Below are 22,434 nucleotides of genomic sequence, written 5' to 3'. Positions count from 1 at the left end.
CAGGAAGAATATAGTTGGGTCAAGGGAGCTGAGGACACAAAAAGGTTGAAAACCTTTGGTGTAGCCTAAGGAGAGTCCTGAGGGATGGAGAAAGGCCCACCCCTATTTTACAAACATAGAACATGATGATGTTAACACCCCCTTTAGTACATCCTAGTATTCCACTCCATAGGGTCTCACAGCAAAATTAATTTTTCCTGAAGACTACAGAATCTAGACACTCATTAAAAAAATAATAACTTAATGCAGGAACAATACATTTGAAAATTGATTATACCACAACCACTGAAACATTTGTAAGAACTACTATCAAGGAAGAATACAGATTTAAAGATGAAAAATAAAACCTACAGCTTTCCCGAAAACCTCAACTCAAGTCAAAACTATTGCTTTTGAGAACTGCTTTTATGCCACACTTAACCCTTAACTCTAGTCTCCGATTACAGCAACTATTCCAGGAATACAGAAAGTAGTGAGTGCAATTCTTTTGCAATAATCTTCTGGGGGCCAAAACAATCAATGCCCAGTCAATAAGTACTTACTGCAAAGCTGTCCTCATATTCTCGTATTCAGTAGGATTTTATTTTATTTTTAAAGCTTCAGCAACAATCTAGTCAGTGGGACAAAGCCATCCACAATACAGTGGTACCTCGGGTTAAGAACTTAATTCGTTCTGGAGGTCCGTTCTTAACCTGAAACTGTTCTTAACCTGACATACCACTTTAGCTAATAGGGCCTCCCACTGCTGTCACACCAACGCCGCGCAATTTCTGTTCTCACCCTGAAGCAAAGTTCTTAACCCGAGGTACTACGGTACTTCAGGGTTAGCAGAGTCTGTAACCTGAAGCATCTGTAACCCGAGGTACCACTGTATTCACCTTGGTTACTGAGTACTCCATATCCAACAAATGCCACCATTTATCTAGACACTTAATAGTATCATGGGAGAAGAAAGGAACAGAAATCCACACTTATGATCCACAGAAACAATACCTTGTATGCTCTCGAGCATTTCTACTGTTTGGGAGAATCCTGCTAGGGTGCAAAGAGCAGTTCCTTCCACCATCTTCTGCTTTGATTTGTGTAAGGTGGGGGTGGAACCTCACTGTATCCTTTGGCTTGTCGTTGTCTGCTCTCTATGGCAATCGTCCCCAAACTCCCCACCCCAGACTGGCCACAGACTGCTTGAATATTACTGAGGGTTTTGGTGGGCTGCTTCAAGGTTTTTCTGCTGTTGTAGCAATTGTAATGCACTGTGTTAGGTGCTTTATGATTTTTAATTGTGTGGTCCATGCTGTAGACCACAGGGACAAAGCTGACTGCAGTTTGGGAACACCTGCTCTATGATGCTCTATAAATAAATATACCAGTATGTTGACTAAATATTTTTAAAAGCAAGTGACAACTGTAAAGTATTTTGGGTCTGGCTCCATATACAGTCGTACCTCGGAAGTCGAACGCCTTGCGAGTCTTGGCTCCCGAACGCGGCAAACCCAGAAGTGAGTGTTCTGGTTTGCAAATGTCCGACGCAGGTTCTGTGGGTTCCGATTGGCTGCAGGAGCTTCCAATCAGAAGCTGTGCCTTGGTTTCTGGACGTTTTGGGAGTCAAACGGACTTCCGGAATGGATTCCGTTCGACTTCCAAGGTACGACTGTAATGTAAATGACACATCTTTTAAAGCAAGACCAACCACCTTGGATGTGAAAATGCTTGTAATATACTGGATATACTGATGAATAATTATTCCTCTACTTGAAGCAGTAGATGTGTTAGACATTAAGAACTTAATATTATAATGGCAATTGTATGCCAGTAAGCAGTAGCTTAATTTAGCTACTGAAAATAGTATGACATGTAATCCGGAATTTAAAATTAATCTTAAAATATTAATGTTGGAAGGCAGTTTTAGGGCATTAGGTAGTGTTTACAGAAATCTATGGCCAACATGAAAAATTTACAGCCTTATAATATCTATGCACTGCTAATGGAGCCATTTCACTATTGGAAGAAAATTGCAAGGACAGCCACTAAAATCACAATTCTTTTAAGGTTATTAACGAAGGAAAACATTAAAGGATTCCATTGTTAATTTCCGTGGACAGGAAGAGAAACCAGTTCCTTCATAACTGAATCTTTATGTTACCCAAATACTTCTTAGTAAATCTGAATAGCTGAAACTCATCTTCCCAGCCACCTTTTTAAGAAGTGTTCAGATTTGGGGAAGGCAGCAAATAAATAAACCAAACAATTTATTTTTTGCACCCTGCTCTTCTAACCAAAGGGCACCAAGAGCAGATAATTTTTATTACAAGACTTTTATGCCACTATTCAGGACTGGGTTTCTTTCAAAGTAGCTCACAATCAAAACAACAGAAGCCTTCACATTATCAATACAAGCATTAAAACCACATTAAAAAAAGAAAGAAAAACTAATAAACATAAAAAACTCTGAAGGGCAGACAGAATCACTTTGCCACACAGGCCTAATTTAAAAGGTGTTGTGTGTTTTTTTTAACACAGCACACTTAAAATTCAATAAGGAGGGAACCAGCTATACAGCTAGGGCAGGGTTTCTCAAACTTGGGTCCCCATCTGTTGTTGGACTACAACTCCCAAAATCCCTAGCTACTGGTAGCAGGACCAGCGGTCAGGAATGCAAGAAGGGTGTCCTCGGGAGATCTACATTGTTGGATGCAGTATGCCTCTGAATAGTAGCTGCTGAGAGTCACAAGTAGAAAGATTATTGGTGAGCTCAGGTTCTGCTTGCAGGCATTTCCTTGGCCACTATGAGTGCTGGACTAGATAGTCCTTTGGTCTGAGCAGGGAGGGAGATACTCCAAGTGCTAGAGACCCAAGTTGCTCAGGGCTTTATAAATTAGAAACTAAACCTGGCATTGGGTCTGGGGGCATATTGGCAGTGCAACTAATGCAATACCAATGTTATATATAAATGCAAACAGAAGCATAGCTCACAATCCTGGCAGCTGCCTCATGCACAGTGCATTACAGGAATTTAAACTTCAATCGTGTCAAACTCCCTGCAATGCAGGAATCTTTTGCCCAATGTGAAGCTAGAACCTGCAGCCCTGAGATTCAGAGTCTCATGTTCTATGAACTGAACTATCCCATATTCCAGGGCAGTATGTAAGAATATGCATTAAACTAAATCACAAAATAAATGAATCAATATACAATTCATATCCATTTCACAATCAAGGTTGTGCTACTAACAAGGCCCTATACAGTTCAGGACCAGGTTACCAGACGACCACTTCATCCCTTATATACCCTGCAGGCGACTGCATTCTCCTTCAAGTTCAAAAAGACAGAAGCCTACTCCACAGTAACTCAGAGCAGGACTATCAGTGCAGCTGCCCCTGTGGATAAAACCATGTCCCTGCTGAGATATGACAGGCACCCGCTATCTATACTTTCCAAAAACTCTTGAAGATATTTGGCCAGGTTTTTCAACTGGATGCAAAGGTTTAGAAACAATACAAAGCAAACATCTACCTTCCATAGTTTTTGTACTCCTTTAAACACCATTTTAGCTGTTCATATGGTATGCTTGTAAACCACCTTGACACATTTGCAAAAGGAGATTAATAAATAGTGTAACCATCATGCCAATTAAGATTAGGTATAAAGGTGCATCTATATTTTATACACATTCTGAAGATACGTGCTTTGTATTTAATAAATTTCTTCTCATAGTGTTTAATCCCCAATCAGAAGGTATGCAACTGGATACTGCTGTATAAACCAACTAAATTAAGATGGGGGCAAAATGTATTTTGCACAAGGGCCGACAATGAAGTATGGCCACCACTGGATCCTTTTCAATTACCTCCGAAAACTACTCCCATGCACTAATCATCTGGCTAAGTGCTGGGTCTGGTAAGCTCCAGGATTCTATCTGATCGAATGTTGGCTTTTCCCTTGTCAATCATAGTCTTCCTTTCCACTAGTCATAGCACAGTACAGGTCAGCAACAAGTGAAATATGAAGTGGATCTATGGTTGGCAGCACAGACTGACAGCACAACCAGCAGCTCATTTTATGATCAGATGAGGTACCTAGCACAATATACACCAATTATAAAATACAGAGCATTTGAAAAGAATAACAGCTTTATTAATACTTGCCATATTTTTCAGTCTATAAGATGCCCCCCATTTTGGGGGACTCCAAATTAAGAAAATGGGGGGAGATGTATCTATGTATAAGACGCCCCAAAATTTTTGACATTCTTTTTTAGGGGGGGAACCTGGTCTTATACACGGAAAAATATGGTATTCAGTCATAGTACAAAAAAGTTTTGTGCTTTTTTTTAAAAAACAACAACACTTTGCTTATCAGCTATTGCTATAAAATCACATTAACAGTTTATTTTTCACACAAAGATAGGCATTTGACCAACTTTATTTTTATGGGGGATAAATATTAGATTGTACTACAGACCATAAGCCTTAAAGAACTACAACTACAATAGTTTTGTTGTTAAAATAATCATGATTTAAATCGGTGACAGAGAACCTGTGATCTTCCAGATGTTGCTGAACACCAGATTCCATCAGCCCCAGCCAGAATGGTCAGGAATTATGGGACTTGCAGTCCATCAACTTCCAGAGAGCCACAGGTTTCCTACCCCCGATTTCCTGTTTCCAGGAAGTGTGGGAAACGGAAAGCAGCCCTTCATAGTACATGAAGTCTCTTTGGAGTGACACATAAGGAGACACATGAGTCAGAACTACTCTGGAATTCAGCAGATCTGTTCTAACCTTAAGATGAGTCTAGTTAAATATCTGTACCTCTAGGATCCTTATCTAAGGTACCTACATTCTATTGACCAGGCATTTCTTCTGACTAGGTAGGAGAATCCTTCCTCTGCCCCACACACGATTTATAGCAAGGTATGGGGCAAGTAGATAAACAAGTACTGCTCTGGCGGGAAGGTAAACAGCGTTTTCGTGAGCTGCTGGCTCCAGGAAGCTGTACGCCGGCTCCCTTGGCCAATAATGCAAGATGAGCGCCACAACCCCAGAGTCGTCTGTGACTGGACCTAACGGTCAGGGGTTCCTTTACCTATGGGGCAAATCAAGAAAACGGGGGGCCTGAAAGGTGTCAAGATGCAACAGCCAACTGGTTCTGTATTGCCTAAGAAGGAAAAGAAGACCTTCCCAGGGCATCATGAAAAATTCATTCTCTCTCTCTCTCTCATCAGATATATTTTAGGGATGTAGCTAACCCTGTTCCTTCACTCACATGCAGATGTTAGAGAACTGTTTCATTTTGTTTAAAGTTTTGCTTCTCCTCATCCTAACCACTACTTTTCACCAGTTTGCTTGTACTTCCCCTTCGAATGATGAGGTTTGATTTTGTTTCTCTGAAGAAATGCTGAATTTGCTAAAATACATGTAGGGGAAAAAGTTGATTATATTTTATGTAACATGTCCCACTCCCCCCAAAGGGTGCATGTATGAGGCCTTTGAGAGAGAATTAAATATAGATATGGTCCAAGATCATAAAGGAGTTCATCATTTCTAGAGGAAATTGCATCCCTCCACACATAAATACAGTCATACTTCGGTTTAAGTACGCTTCGGTTTGAGTACTTTCAGTTTAAGTACTCCACGGACCCGTCTGGAATGGATTAATCCACTTTCCATTACTTTCAATGGGAAAGTTTGCTTCAGGTTAAGTATGCTTCAGGTTAAGTACAGACTTCCGGGACCAATTGTGTACTTAAATCGAGGTACCACAGCAAAATGTTTAGGTGAAGAGATGCGATGTCATGCACGCATACACACACAGTCACACAGACATGTGTGATAATGAAGAACAAGCATAAAGTCTGCCTTAATACAGGTGCCTATTTTAAAACAGTATTTTACAGAAAATCATAATCATATTTGCTCAAAAGGTCTTGTTTAGCCACACTCTAATGCACTCGAATTCAAACTCAGCTGGTGCACCTCTGGGTACAAGTACAGTCTTCCCTTCCCACCCCCCACCCCTGTCCTATAACATGATGAGATCTAGAGAAGAGAAAGACCTATTGGCAGAAGCATTTGAGGTATAAGTATGCCCTGCATTCCTCTACTTGTCTCACCACTAACAAAAGTTACTTAAAGTACCCGTGAAGCACCTTATATTTTGCTGATAAAGGACAAGTAGAAATATATCTGTGGTATAAGGTACAGTACTTGCTTACTAATGGGGGGGTTTCTATATCAGAACCCCCAACACAAATCAGTGCATTACATATGAAGAAAAAGAAAAAGACATGCAGAGTCCTGAGAAGGCTGAACTGCTGTACAAAAATACATAGAAGATAAGCTAATGTAGAGTTATTTACTGTATCTGGGGAATTTATGTAACAGAAACATTCAAAGAAAATTCTTAAGGAGTTTCATCTTTTTCATGAGACCCTATTCTAGTCTATCACTGCACAATTACTCATTGTCATAGGCTCCTCTGGGCCCTTCAAGTATTCAAGATAGGACACTTTCACACACAGTCTTTCAAACACGCAAATCCACTTAACATCAGAGATCTACCATGGCTCCTGAACTGCTTTAACACCTGCAACAGCTTCAGCTAAAAATGTGTGGTTTCCTGTACACTTCAGAAAAGAAAGAAGAAATGCATTACTTTTCTCCATATGTGGGCAAAGTGAATACATTGATGCCCACACTGCAATTCATATATTTTAAAATCAAGAGTCATTTTTTAAAAACTGCTTACACATGCTTCATCAATTAGGTAATTCAAAAGAAATGTGTTTTTAGCAGCAATCTACAACACAAATCACAAAAAAGTATTTTGACATCAAATTCCAAGTAAACAAGCATAGGAATGAATTGAGCTTAATGGGATTTGCAGGCAAGCATGTATAGGATTGTCTGCAGTCATAGTTACCAACAACTCCTGTAGCTAACATGCAACTGTTTACCTTTTAAAGGGTAAACAGAAGAGAAGGGCTTCAGGGCAAGTGACGTTTAGATTCTTAATTCATCACACCTTGAAGATTTATGGGTACATAATATTATTTTAATTAATAATAAACCCAAAGCATAATACAGTTCCTTTTAAACCCCTGATCTCTGCACCTGACAAGCCAAACACCCTGCTTAAAAGACTGCAGTCCCATAATATGTGTCTGTCTGTCTGTCTCTCCCATCAGGAAGAAATACCACTGCCCAGTGGGACTTACAAACACAATCCCATGAATGCTTGCTCAGTAGTATCCTAAATGCCCAAGTGCCATGCATGAATATAAAATAGGTGGAAATGCACAGTCCCTATCAGGTATTTATGGGTACATAATATTATTTTAATTAATAATAAACCCAAAGCATAATACAGTTCCTTTTAAACCCCTGATCTCTGCACCTGACAAGCCAAACACCCTGCTTAAAAGACTGCAGTCCCATAATATGTGTCTGTCTGTCTGTCTCTCCCATCAGGAAGAAATACCGTGTTTCTCCTAAAATAAGACACGTCTTATATTTATTTTTCCTCCCAAAAAACACACCACGGCTTATTTTCAGGGGATGTCTTTTTTTTTTGCTGTCTTTGCGGAGGGGGGAGAGATGGAGCGAGGCGAAACGGGGTGTGTGTGTGCAGAGCACAGATTGCCCACCTCGCAGGTAGACACACCTGTCCGTCGCGCCCACAGCTCGGGAAAAAAGGCCTACCGACACCCCTGCGAGGTTGTCCCCTCTCACCTGCCGGTGGGGAGGGGGTTCTCGGAGGGCCAAGCGAAAGCAGCCAGCCGCAGCCTCTGACCGCCGCGATCTGCAAGGCGGAGGGGCTTGGGAGCGCGGGGCGGCTCTGGGTTCAAGTGCTGCGCGGAAAGGAGGAGCCAGCGCTATGTACCTTTCTGCAGCTCGGTCGGGCCACGTCTTGCAGCGGCGGTAGCCGAATGCATCCCCCAGGCGCCCAGCAGCAACGCCGCCAGCAGGAGCAGGAGCCGCAGGGCCATGGAGCGGCGGGGGGCGCACGGAGCCGCGGCGCGCAGGGGAGGATCTGCGCTTTTCCGCGCCCGCCGCCTTTATGCGCCTATGTTTGCTCAGAATGCAGCCCCGCCGCCGCACCAGCAACTTTCCCTTTCGCTTTCCCTTTCCGCGGAATTGCCAGCTGCCGGGTTTCTCTCCCTCCTCTCCCTGGGGAGGGGGCTGGCCTCGGCCTGGAAAGCTCTCAAGCGCGGTGAGGAGGGCTGCCTGCCTCTCCAGGGGAAAGGGGCCCGCCTGCGCCCCGCTCCCCTCGCCGATGTGTGCCCCCCGAGCACGTGCAGAGTGCCCGGGAGAAAAGGCAATGAATTCAGGGATGGGGCGTGGAAGATATCGTACGCAGTAGGGCGCCACTGCAGGAACGAGAGTTAACTAGACGGGATGGAGATCGGCTTTCCTTGCTGCCAAGGAGATCGGAGTTCCTGAGTTCCGGTAGCGAAGAGGCGCCCGATCAGCTGAGAAGCGGGCTGATCGGGTGCCTCTTCGCCACAGCCGCAGTGCTCAGGGCGTTCGCCCCCAGTCGCCCACGCAGATCCTGGGCTTCACCTGCAGCCGCAGCTGCCTCTCACCAGGCTCTTCGTGCTGCGCTGCGCTCCCCGAAGCTGTAGTGGTGACTTTCTAGTGATCTATGGAAGGGAATCAGGTACTCATAATTATGTGTGCCTGTAGAGGATGTCTGAGCTTCGTGGCTCCCTTGATATACCTCTGCTGCCTGAATTATGAAAATCCTGGTCTTGGACATAGGTTTCTGGGATGATTACTGACTTCATCTCTTTCCACCTTTAAAACACGTTTCAGTCTGGGTTGCAAGAAACAGGCCTGTGTTGCCATTTGTTTCATGCCTGGCTGTAAAACATTTGGCTCAATAGATCTGGGTAAAAGGGCATCTGTTAATCTTCCTTCCTTCCTGTTAGCCTTTGAAAAGCTGACAAACTTGTTTTCTGACAAGACACTGTTAATCTATGCAAGAATTCCTGGGCTCCTTTCCTTTCTTTAGTTGTAGTCTCTTTGAAGTCCAGGAAGTTTTATTAGCATCTTGGTGTTAGTTCCAGACCTTCCCAACAGTATCAGATTCAAGGTGGGAGGAAACCTGGGAGGGGTTTTAGAAGTTAGGATGAATTCTATTGGATGATTTGAATCTTTGTAACCTTTTGATATTGTAATAAAAAGATCTGGCGAAGGGGAAGAGAGAGGCACTTTTCCTCCCAGAGATTTGCTGGTTGAATCTTTGGTCCTTTGTCTTTGTTTTCAATGTGGTATTCCCACACGAAGCGGCTCCCACCCCCGGCTTATTTTCGGGGGATGTCTTATATTCTTCTACTAATGAAAAGCCTGACATGGCTTATTTTTGAGGACTGTCTTATTTTAGGAGAAACACGGTACCACTGCCCAGTGGGACTTACAAACACAATCCCATGAATGCTTGCTCAGTAGTATCCTAAATGCCCAAGTGCCATGCATGAATATAAAATAGGTGGAAATGCACAGTCCCTATCAGGTATTTTTAAGATGACCAAATAGTGAGCTCATTAGTATGGGGGAGGGGGAGAGATGATTTCAAATTCTGTTTTCCATTGCACAAAGTGGTACTACCTAACTTTATTATGGTAATTTCATCCATAATGTTGCTTTATATTGCCATAGAAGAGGCACATCCATATTTCTTCACTTTGTCAAAAACTATAAATTGTAACATTGTAACAACTGGCTTTATCACCCTAAAGAGCCTAACAGTTTGTGCTTTGGTCACATTTTAGCCAATATCAGTGCTGATTAACAGCAACACATTTTTCACCTGGTGCAAATAAGTTTCACCTGGTGCAAGTTCATCAAGTACTTTACCACTCCTAAAATCTGAAGACTAAGATGTATACATAAAACACAGTAGATTGAGCAGTTCAAAATAGGCTTTTTAAAAAGTACATTTAGCAAAACAACTGCAACTATTTTTGTCTATGACACAGACCAGTTCTTTTACACGGAGTCAATGTCCTTATGCAACATTGCTAATTGTGTCTGTATCAGTTCCTCTTTCCTCCCCTTCCCATACCATTTGTCCTAGAACGACAGCTTCATTTCTCTGGCCCTCCCCCAAGCAAAACACAAAGCAGTAAACAGGGAACTTCCTGATGCTACAGATTTCTTCAGAAGCCATGCCATGATTCAAGATTAGTACTATTAGTGCCCTTCTTCGAATGCTGTAGTTCAAAATACAAAACCCAGCGACCGGCAACAACTGCAAGTTCTTTTCTCGTTTTAAAGAAACGATATAGTAGTCTGTGTGTGGAAGGGGTCATCTGGTTATCGAGAACTGAGTAAACGCAAACACGCAAGCACACACACACACACACACACCACTATTAACACCAAGAACAGAGCGTTCTCAAGAACACAGACCATCGTTATAAACAGGATGTCAGCCATCTCCACTTCTGGTTGTTGGTCACCAAAGCGCAACGACGACTTTTACACGCGAGCTGGCTATGTATGCAGAAGGGAAGGAAGCGGGTTTGTTTCTGTCCTCTCTCTCTCGCTGCAAACCTCTGGTCTCGTACACATCCCTAGCAACAAGTCCATCCGTCATCCTCCCTCCATCTCTTTTATTTGGGGGTGGTCAACAGTCGAATTTCTTGGCTTCTGCGGTACCCCCCACGAAGCCGCCTACTACTTAGTCGGGCCACCACCAACCCCCCCACCGAGCTTGGTGCCGCCTACTCTGGCCGGCAGCAGCAGCAGATCTCGAGGGTTTCAATTTCCCCAGTCCTGCCTGGAGGGCGCCGGGGATCGAAAACACCGTCCAAAGCAGCAACCCTTCCAGGGAACTCCAGCCATTGCCCCACTCCCCGGCGGGAGGGACGGACGGACGGAGGGAGGGAGGCTGACGGGATTCCCCTTCCCAAGGCGGTCCCGCCTCTTGCCCTGAGTCCCCACCCTTGGAAAAGCACCACGGGGGCGGGGGGAGAGTTTTGTGGGCAGCAGCCCCCGAGCCCTCTCCCTCAAAACGGGCAGGAGCGACCCCCAAGCTGGGCGGGCCAGGCTTCTAAGATAGCAAAAGAAGAGTCACCCACCCACCCCCAAGGGAGGACGCCATTCACCCCGCAGCGCCCCGGGGCAGGAGGAAAAGGGGACTCCTTTCTCGCCCTGCGCCCCTCGACGTACTCACCGCTTCCATGGGCGCCTCCCTGGGCGAAAAGGGTTCCGCGCTGCTGCTGCCCGACCTCACATACTTTCCTCTCCGGCTCTCCAGCCAGAGCAAGGAGGGTGGGGGAGAACAGCGGGGCTTTCCAGGCTCCGGCCCCAAAGGGGAGTCGAGGTCCGCTCCCGCCCACGCAGGATGGCGACGGACCCGCTGAAACCCTCCGCTCCTCTCGCCGACGGCTGAGTGAGGAAACAAGCCAGCTCCGCCGAGTCAGTGCGCAAGCGCCGGGCCGGGGGGGGGGTGTTTGAGCAGCGCAGGCGCACTGAGCGCGCTGAAGTTTACTCAGCCTTCGCTACGCTTTCGGTCTGTCCAGCCCCGTGCCTGTGTTTTAAAGTGACGTATTGTTCCGCAAGCGGGGGGGCGGGGCTATTGCTGGAGTCCCTTTCTCGTGTTGCCACCCTCCAAACCTCTCAAGGAAGGTTTGTGCCCCAGAATATGATCTCAGGGTCCATAAGGAAAGAAGCGGTCCTTGAAATATTGCAGTCCTAAGGCTTCACAGGTCAAAACCAGCACTTTGAATTGGGCCCAGAAACTAATTGGTAGCCAGTGCAGTCGGACTAGTGTAATATGCTCAAACTGTTCTACTCTGGTGAGCAACCTGGCTGCTGAATTCTGCACCAGCTGAAGTTTCCGAACTGCCTTCAGCGGCAGCCCTATGTATAACACACTGCAGCAATCTAACCTTGAGGTTACCAGAGCATAGACAACAGTAGTTAGGCTATCTGTGTCCAGATAGGGGTGTAGCTGGGCCACTGAGGCCATCTGAACCGCGAGCAACAGCAGAGGATCCAGGAGTACCCCCAAGCTATGAACCTGCTCCTTCAGATGAAGTGCAAGCCCATCAACAGCAGGCGAACTCTCACCCACCCAGTCTAGGGAACCACCCACCAACAGTGCCTCCGTCTCATCTGGATTAAGTTTCAGTTTGTTGGCTCTCATCCGGTCCATTACCGAGCCAAAACACTGGTCCAGCACTTCCACTGCCTCACCTGCAAATGTAAAGGAGAAACAGAGCTGAGTGTCATCAGCTGATGTACTCCAAACCTCTGGATGATAACCCCACCCAGTGGTTTCATGTAGATATTAAACAACATACGGGATAGGATTGAACCCTGCAGAATCCCACATTGAAGGTTCCATGGGTCTGAAAAGCATTCCCCAAGCAACACCCTCTGGGAACAACCATCCAAGCAGGACTGGAACCACTGCAAAGCGGTGCCACCCACCCCTAGTTCGAACAGTCACTCCAGAAGGATACCATGGCTGATGGTATCAAAAGCCATTGAGAGGTCGAGAATAATTAACAAGGACATGTTTCCCTTGTTTCTCTCTCGGCAGAGGTCATCAGGGCAACCAAAGCAGTGTCTGTGCCAAAACTGGCCTAAACACTGATTGAAATGGATCCAGAAAATCAGTTTCTTCCCAAAGTGCCTGGATCTGGTCTACAACCTGCACCTAGATGGAGGGCAGAGTGGGGGGGACATGGTGGTGGTGGGGCACTGGGTGCCACACTGCAGGGAGTGGCACTTACAGCACCAGAGCCACACATCTCTCATGGGAGTGATGGGGTGGCTCAGGCGCCTGCAGGCTCCATGCTACCCGAAACAGCAGTGTGGGCAGGCCCACCCCCCTCAGCCACTCTGCAGTTGAGGGAGATGCGTCTGTGGGCAGACTCTGCGCTGCTTGAAAAAGCAATGCTCCTGCACCACTATGGGCGTCCAAGCAGCTAGCTATGCTGCTGATGGAGGGATTGCAGAGCATTCACATCCTATGAAGGTCTGGCTTCCACCATAGGAGCAGCATTGGATTCAAAGGACAGCAAAAAATGGGGGACATCTTCTGTGTCTCTTTGTTCAAGCCTGTCATTCTGCTCCTAGGATCTCCCCCTAGCCTACCTCATTCAAAGTTGAAAACCTAAACCTAATCCTAAACCTCTACCCACTAACACCCAGCAGAGCAGGGCCCCCACTCCCCCTTGGCTGAGAGCTATACCCTAGCAGTTCTGCCTTTATTACTAACAGCTTGCACATTTTAAATAGTGAGCATGTTTGTGCAATTATTACACAACACCACTTTCTTAAACAGATGGGTTAAAGATGAGACATTTGTAGATATTCTTATCAGTGTATATCTTGAGAAATTATCTAATGATACCAGACCCAGTGTAGTTAGTAGAATTTTTCTACAATCAGTCATTGTTTGAGTGGCAAAAAAACTAGAAAGCTGATCTAGAATAAACAACCCTAGAGGTTAACTGACTCAGAATGAACTGCTAGTGATTTTCTCATGCTATAAACTGAGGCTGTGGATATATTACCATTTACTCCAGTTCCGGTGATGTTTGAAGCCTAGTACACATAGCATTAGCCACAATCCATATGCACCCAGTGTGTGCAGTAGTGTAAAATGTGACCTGGAATACAGGTGGGGTGGACATCTTCACAGATGGAGACCCTTCAACAAGCATGAAGGATAAAAGATTTTAAGCAGCAAAATAAATGGCCAACAGCATGTTCCTAACCATTTCTACTCAGAAGTAAGTCCTACTGAGTTCAATGGGGCTCACTCTGAGTTAAGTGAGGTTAGGATTGCTTAAAGCTGAAAGTTCCCAAAGAGATTAGATGAAACAATCTGAAGTAATAGTGAGATAAAAGATAGTAAGCACAAATATGCATTCATCTATCACTGCCTGCATAAAGCACTCAAAAGCAAAATGGAACATGAAGATTAGCATTCCCAGGTAGGAAGTTCAAGCATCAATGAATACTACAGGAAATTTATGGAATAATATGGAATAATTTATGGAATTTATGGAATAATTTATGGCATCCTTTCTGAAGTGATAAATCTTATACTGGATGATTCTTCAACATCAACTTCGTTGGACTGGTCATGTTGTGCGGATGCCTGATGATCGTCTTCCAAAGCAACTACTCTATTCCGAACTTAAAAATGGAAAACGTAATGCTTGTGGTCAACAAAAGAGGTTTAAAGACTGTCTCAAGGCAAATCTTTAAAAATGTAGTATAAACACTGACAACTGGGAAACCCTGGCCTGCGAGCGCTCCAGTTGGAGAACAGCCTTTACCAAAGGTGCCATGGGCTTTGAAGACACTCGATCTCAGGACGCAAGGGAGAAACGTGCTAAGAGGAAGGCACACTTGGCAAATCCACACCGCTTGGCAAATCCACACCGTGATCAACTCCCACCCAGAAACCAATGTCCCCACTGTGGAAGGACATGCGGATCCAGAATTGGCCTCCACAGTCACTTACGGACCCATTGTTAAAACCATGTTTATGGAAGACAATCTTACTCGGATACGAGTGATCGCCAAAGAAGAAGAAGACTGGATACCCTGAACTAAACCCAGTTTAGCTGACACATATGCAACCAAATGTGTAACCAAATGGCAGAATAGCATGGATTGCACAAATCAGTCAATGTTTTTGTGTATTTATTTATTATTGCTATTCATGTTCTGCTTTTCTGTCCTGCAGCGGGTCTCAAGAGATAATGAGCTGGTCAGCTGGGGGAAATAAGCCACAGACAATGGGGGAGGTAAGGATTGACCCAGTCTTGCCATAAAACATTATGGCACCAGAGTTGAGGAGAACTAAAATTTTGCCAGCTCCCATCTCTATGTCAAACAACAAGAAGCCAACTGTATGGATCGAGAGCAGGGGAAATTTTGCGTTTGAGCCACAAGGTTGAATTTGGTCCCTGGTTCCCAGCTCATCATCAGACAAACAGCAGCTAGAAGACTCTTCTTCAGGTGTTGTCTAACATCTTCACTGTTAAAGTAAGAGCACACACACAGAGAGATGTTTGGACAGGGTAAATCTTCTAGACAAGGGAAGGGCAAAACTGAGCAGCAGGGGAATTGTTTAGCAGTGTTCTGTAAGATTTCCTCCTTTTCCTGCAAATGACACCTACTGGCACTGGCAGAAACTCGAAGGATGCAAAAGGGGTGTGTGGGTTTGAGTAGTGTAAGAGCATTTTACCAAGCAGAAAAGCAAGACAGCAATGCTTGTGGTATAGGGTGTGCAGAATGAGGTACAGCACTAGGATTTAGAAGCACCTATACACCTCCACCCTGCCCTCCCACCGCAGGCCTTGGGCCAAGTTTAGGAATGCTATAGCTCTGTCGAAATCGGCATCCCCGATTCTGGTGCCCTTCGGACATTTAATCGGCCCCAACTCAAATTGTTCCAGGCCGCCTGCCACGCTGGCTGGTACTACTGGGAGCTTAAGTCCAACATCATCTGAAGGGCGCCAGCTTTACGAAGGCCGCTCTGCGGAAAGCCCTGGTCTGGTCATCCATAGGCGGAGATGCTAAACCTGAGTAATCCACATCTTTTCTAGGACAGCGTAGCAAAGCAAACGGGAGTCTTGTGCTGTTCTCTCCCTCGTTTTTTCCACCTATGTTCCATAGACCTCGCCTGAGCTGCACGACACGTTCAGAAACGCGCGTCCTTTTCGTTTTGTTTTTTCGCCTCTGCGTTTCGGCTTCGCCGGCCCTCTCCAGCGCGGCTGCACCGCTTGCAGGCGGCCGGTGGTCCGTCCTCCCGCCAGGGCGTTTCAGAGCCGGCCTGTGCCCTTGCTGATGGTGCCAAGCGCAGCGAGAAGGGAAAAGCGATGCGCCCTAGGACCCGGCAGCTGCAGTGAGCCAGAAGAGGAAGAGGGCGGGCGGAGCCTTGCAGCCCTCCCTGCTGCGTGTACGGGGAGACGTCACTGCTGGAAAGTGGAAGGTGGGCGGAGGAGGCGGGGAGAGAGGGCTTTACCGAAAGTGGAATACGCTTGGCGGGGTTTGGATGTGATATCCTGGAATTCCCATCAAGTATCGATTGGGTTGTGAGATGAATAGATCAGGTTTCATGCGTGCCACTAACTTTGTCGTGTCTCCCCGCTTGCATCGAGTCTTTTGCTGGTTTTCAGCGGCTGCAGAGGAGATCAATCCTGGCTGCGCTTGCTAACCTTTCGCGAGAACTTGAGCCCTGCCGTCTTCTCGCCACCTGAGGAGAGGGGGGAGGGGTGTGCGCGCGGTGCGGGGACGAGCATTACTCATGGCTCTTCCTGGAAAGTCAAGGTTGGGGGAGTAACGATGGCCGAAAAGAGCTACAATAAATCGCACCATTGCAGATGGAAATCGTTTTTAGAAAACTGCGTGCTGCTCATGCAAGCAAGGTTGCTGTGGTTATTGTAGAGTCCACACAGCAGCAACAATAACACCTTCATTAAAATGCCAGCCTTTACTACTTCTTTTTAAACATTTATTCCGCATTTGCTCTTACCACGGAAAATCCACACACCGGGCCATCATTCATAGCACATTCAAAGCTCATTCTTATCCTCCTCTCCCCTCCCTCTATCCCCGCAAGCAACTGTAGTTAACCTTCCACACAGAGCTAAACGCCCAGCCGTCATAAAAAGGATTCTCTGGAGGGAGGGAATGTGCTTTTAAGGGTAGGGTGTATGCCAAGTAATTATTTATTTCATAACATTCACAAGGTGCTTAATTTTAGAAAACAAAGTGGTTTACAAAAGTAAAACAACACAAATCTGCCGCCACTGCTGGTGTAGAAGTTCATTAGTGTGGGTTTTCTGGTGGGATGTGGGACTGGGTATCCAGTTTGTCACATTTGGTGATGTTTCAGTGGGTGTCCTCTAACAGCACACCATGACTTCAACTTGCTCCTCGCTTCAGTTCTGCTTAGCTATTCTGTTTCCTGTGGCCCTCTACCTACTGAGCTGCCCCTCAGGCATATTTGCTTATTTTTTACTGATTGCCTCTTGCTGAAGTCACATTTGAATTTCAACAACCCGGTTATAGAGTTCATGTGGGGGATTACCTCAGAGGCTGTGATCACGGTACACGCGCTGAGATATTTTCTTGCACAAGAATACAATATACAGTACTTTTTATTTATTTTTATCTAATGGAAATGGATATTGCTCATCCCTGCAGAAAAAGCCATGGAGCCAAGCAACAATTTCCCCATGATAATTTCTGGTAGCAACCATGCAGGTAGGAGCAGAACCACCTCCCGCTTCCCTCAGTCACTCTAGATTAGAACACTACCATGGTCAATAGTCCCCAAAGCCATTGAGAGGTTAAAAGGAACCAAGGGAAGTAATAGTACCACTGTATTCTGCTTTGGTCAGACCTCACCTGGAGTACTGTGTCCAGTTCTGGGTACCACAGTTCAAGAAGGATACTGACAAGCTGGAACGTGTCCAGAAGAGGGCAGCCAAAATGGTCAAAGGCCTGGAAACGATGCCTTATGAGGAATGGCTTAGGGAGCTGGGTATGTTTAGCCTGGAGAAGAGAAGGTTAAGGGGTGATATGATAGCCATGTTCAAATATATAAAAGGATGTCATATAGAGGAGGGAGAGAGGTTGTTTTCTGCTGCTCCAGAGAAGCGGACACGGAGCAATGGATTCAAACTACAAGAAAGAAGATTCCACCTAAACATTGGGAAGAACTTCCTGACAGTAAGAGCTGTTTGACAGTGGAATTTGCTGCCAAGGAGTGTGGTGGAGTCTCCTTCTTTGGAGGTCTTTAAGCAGAGGCTTGACAGGCATATGTCAAGAATGCTTTGATGGTGTTTCCTGCTTGGCAGGGGGTTGGACTGGATGGCCCTTGTGGTCTCTTCCAACTCTATGATTCTATGATTCTATTCTATGATTATATGATTTCCACCATCTGTCTCCCAAGAGAGGTCATCAAACAGGTTGACCAAGGCTGTTGTGGTGCCACAACTGAGTCTGAAACAAAGCTGGAGCAGATCAACACAAGCCTAATACCTTATACACTATGTTCCAAGTGCCATCAATAGCCAACTTTCCCCCTTTCAGATTACAGTGGGGATTACTGTATATAAGACTCCAAAGGTTCTGCACCTACATAGAACTGGGAATGACCTATGATCAGTGTATAACTTGTTTTTCCATTATTCAAGCCTTTCCTGCTATGTTTCTCTCTGTAATAATGAAGCCAGACATAAGTTTTGTTTTGACATAGGATGCATTCCGACGTGGGGGTTATCACATTAGTTTTACTATGTTGGTGCTTCTGCCCTGAATTCCAGTATTCCTTTTACTCTGCTTTACCTGCTGTGTTGTGGAATTGTGCTTTTTTTAAATTGATGTACCGCAATGTCATGCTAAGTTCCATCCACATCACTGGCTGGCGTGTGACACAGCAGAGGATGTCTTTGGACATGTCATCAACCACTACACACCCTTTTTGCACATGTGTACTTCTGTTTCCCCATGAGTTGCCTATGGAAATGGTGGGAAAGCACAGTATGCCAGGATACCACCCCAAATTTTGTCCCGCAATTTTTCTAGGTTAATGGGGCTGAAAATGTTTTTCCCCTAGAAGCAATTAACACAGAGATGAGTGCTAAACTTCTGCTTGATTCTGCTAGATTTTTAAGTGTACTTTCACTTTGATGCATATGTGTATTTTCCGGTATATAGTAATTAAAGCTGGGAATAGCATTAGCTAAAGTGAACCCTGAAGGTATGAAAAAGTGCCAAACATAATATTGCCTCCTGACAAAATCAGGTGTGGGAAGGTTGCCTAGTAAGCAACAATGGGGAGAAAGTTTTCTAAGCTCTTGCTTAAGATATACTTATTACAATGATGTCTAAAGGTGAGTAGCATAGCCTCAGAGACAAAGCATGGTTATCTGGAAATTGGGGCAAGAAGCAACAAAGAGTCTTAGCACCTTCTAGGATAAAAAAAATCACACTGGCATAGCTTCTGTGGACTTCCGCAGTCCATTCATCAGGTGCTCTGGATAGCACCCACGAGACTTTATGCCATAAAAACGGTTAGTCTTTAAGGCGCCATAAAATTATTTTTACTGCAACAGGGCAACATAGCTCAAATGCTACCCATATGGAAACTGGAGCTAGGATGTTCCTTTGCCATAAGCTCCCCTTTCCTAGAGAGGGAAATGATTTCCTGCTTCTCATCAGTAAACTTGATGCTTGGTCTTTAATTCCAAGATGAAAACAGAAGATTGTTTGCTTTCCCTAGAGAGCTGAAGGCTGTTTTAAAAAGATTGATGCTTGTCAATTGTACATACCTCACTTGCGTTGCTAGCAAACAGGCTTTGCAGGGTTTGGTATTGTTGCAAAATCTGACCGAACCTACCGGTAGTTGGCAATGTGTGTGGTTGGGGATTAATGTATCATTATAAGTTTGGTGCGTGTGTTTGTCAGACTAGGTGCCAGACCCCTCTAATCCCTGGATCAAGCAAGTATTAAAATCTAATCAAGACAGGCTAGCTTCCTGAACCCCTGGTTCCAGCAAGTGTTAAAATTAATAGCCAGGCTAGCCTCCGGGTGAGGTGTAAGGAAAACAAAGGAATGGGGCTCTGTGGAAGACAGCAAATGGGCAGGGCCCATCTTTCAAATTGCACATAGTAAGAAGGGCAAAAACTAGAGTTGGGAGTTAAGAGTTTGTAGTGATGTGACCTAGAAGTAAAGCAGCAAGTAGCATAACCTCAGAGACAAAGCATGGTTATCTGGAGAAATAAAATCAGCAACGTTTGATTTCTGTTTGAATCCAAGGCTGTGGCTATGGGAGAAACAATACTCTTTTGGGGTGTTGATGCTGTGAACCCCATCATAGGCTCAGGTTGTATGTATGTGTAAATAAACCATATGTCCTAAAGACAGCACAGTCTCCTCTGTATGTCATCCTCAGCCACCTGTCAAAGCCCACATCTAAAAGGACCAGGGCCCCCTGATGCCATTTCTTACTGGCTCTCTGCTTGTGACCAAGGCAGAGAGAAAAAGAAAGTGTCATGCCATCAAGCTATGTGAGGGATCAGAAGGAGCGGTAACTACTGCCTCTTACTCCCTTATCTGGCCTTTCCTCTCTGAGAAATGGTGGGGATTGGGCCCAGCGTGAGCAAGCAAATGTTTGTAGGGAGGAAGAGAGCAGCTAAAAGATACCCCTTTCCAAAACAAGAACAACACATGGCTTCCTTCTGTATTCTTGCATTATTTCAAAGTTCCAAGTCTTGTGAAAATGAAACCAGCAGGATTGAATTGGGATGGTGGGTGAATTGAGTTTGATTTTCTTTTCTTTTCAACTAGATAATTTTGATATATTTCAAAAGGGAACAACAGAACACAGGGCAATGTTGTTGTTTTTTATAACATAAACTATGCCCTGATTTTGAACTGGTCCCTGGTAAAGAAGTTAGCTTGTTGAGTGGGCAGATTATAGTACTGCATAATTTGGTATGTTGGAGGTTTAAATTCTGTGTATTTGGGGAAAATTTTGTAACCATGGGAAAGCCCTGGCTTTGCATCCGACATATCCCACATTTAATCCCTGCCGTCTCCAGTTTGGACTGGAGAAGGCTCTTGCCCAAAACCAGCAAAGAATCACAGCCAGCCAGGGCACACAGTACCAAAAACCAGTGCTCTGACTCAGTAGAAGGCAGCTGCATTTGTTCCTTTTTCTCACCTGGCTTTCTCCCCCCCCCCCCAAAAAAAAGAAATTATACTTTTCATGTTGACTGTTTGTTCCTTTAAAAAGTCACATTAGACGGTTAAAAAAAAAGATGATACCTAGCTGTATCATTTTTTAATCTGTTTCTAGTTGCATACCGGTACTATATCTGGCCAGGGAAAACAGGGAAGTTTGCCTGTCTTTATTCACCTGGTGGCACTGTGGTCTAAACCACAGAGCCTAGGGCTTGCTGATCAGGTCGGCAGTTCGAATCCCCGTGATGGGGTGAGCTCCCGTTGCTCGGTCCCAGCTCCTGCCAACCTAGCAGTTCGAAAGCACGTCAAAGTGCAAGTAGATAAATAGGTACCACTACAGCGGGAATGTAAACAGCATTTCCGTGTGATGCTCTGGTTCACCAGAAGCGGCTTTGTCATGCTGGCCACATGACCCAGAAGCTGTACGCTGGCTCCCTCGGCCAGTAAAGTGAGATGAGCGCTGCAACCCCAGAGTCGTCCGCGACTGGACCTAATGGTCAGGGGTCCCTTTACCTAAAGGAATAATTGCCCTTTTCACCTTTTGGATGAGTCTGCAAATATAGGTATACATATCTATACAGCTGCACAGAAGATAACTCTGCACGAGCATGCAATTGTTGTTTCCTAAGGGCAACACACTTGAGTTTATGCTATTATTATTATTATTATCATCATCATCATCATCATCATCATCATCATCATCACCTTCCTCCACTGTCAAAGACAGTTAACTTCTGAATACCAGTTTATGGGAATCACAGGTCATGAGAGTGGTGCTGCACTGAAGTCCAGCTTGCAGGCTTCCTATAGGCACCTTGTCGGCCACTGTGGGAACAGGATGCTAGGCTAGGCAGGCCATTGGCCTGATTCAGCAGGCTCGACTGTTGTTGTTGTTGTTGTTAGGCACTTTTATCCTACTGAAAAGGGCTCCAATGGCCATAGGGCTGACGCCATATATAAAGTTATATAGAATTACAAATGTAAAAAAAAGTAAAGTCCAGTGCTGGAGACAGTATCTATGTAGGGAAATAACTGTGTGGACCTTGGGCATGATAAGACTTATGTTGTAACTCCTGGCCCTTGGCTGTTTAGCAAGAGAGTCTTTTCATCCCCGGGTGGATTATGAACCTTTATCCAGGAGGCCTGTATCTGTTGTGTCATAAGAGATCAATTTATTACAGATAGCCTGTGCAGGTAATGGCAGCTGAAATTGCAGCCACAGGCAGGGTTAGGAAAAGCATGAGGCATAACCAAAACCCAGGCAGAACACTTACTGTTGCCCACACTTACGACAAACACCCCTGTGGCATGCCCATTGTTTGTTTCCAGCCTAATTCTTTTGCTTTGTCTGCTCCCTTTTGGAATTACATGGGGGGGGGGAGAAAATTAAGTCTCCAACTGAGAAGTAACCAACAGGCATGGTTGCATTGGCTGTTAATTTTTACCTTCCTTTTGTTAGCTCAGGAAGAGACAAAACCTTTAAGACAAACTCTTAATCCTAACTTTGATAAGACAGGAAAATGGGATTCTAAGTATTTGCTCTCCTTTTAATCATTAAAGCACCATCTTAGTCATAAAATGGTTGCTTTTTGCCTTTGGGGTTCCCAAAGAGACCTGATTTCCTTTACATGTGACTTTTCCTCCCTGCCTCACCACCTCCTCTGTCACTTTCTGTTGCTGAACAGGTGCCCTCATCTCAACCACA

The 22,434-nt window shown here is 45.1% G+C and overlaps 1 protein-coding gene across 3 annotated transcripts in view; it reads right to left on the bottom strand.

Moving 5' to 3' along the window:
* The window catches only part of JAK1 (Janus kinase 1), a 40,207-nt gene extending 28,789 nt beyond the window's left edge, over nucleotides 1-11,418 (bottom strand). For 2 of the 3 annotated variants that reach the window (XM_035122781.2, XM_060276832.1), the window contains exon 1: nucleotides 11,179-11,418. Coding sequence is in view for 1 of the 3 variants with exons in the window: in XM_060276832.1 (XP_060132815.1) it covers nucleotides 11,179-11,187 (9 nt within the window). In the remaining 2 variants the exon portion in view is untranslated. Of the gene's footprint in view, nucleotides 1-10,412; nucleotides 11,086-11,178 lie in introns of those variants that run through there. The other variant, XM_035122782.2, reaches the window with a different exon arrangement.
* Nucleotides 11,419-22,434: the final 11,016 nt, after the last annotated feature.

This window comes from Zootoca vivipara, chromosome 7 (genome assembly GCF_963506605.1).
Source record: "Zootoca vivipara chromosome 7, rZooViv1.1, whole genome shotgun sequence".
In the NCBI taxonomy this organism is placed as follows: domain Eukaryota; kingdom Metazoa; phylum Chordata; class Lepidosauria; order Squamata; family Lacertidae; genus Zootoca; species Zootoca vivipara.
This window is presented reverse-complemented; position numbering and strand designations above follow the sequence as displayed.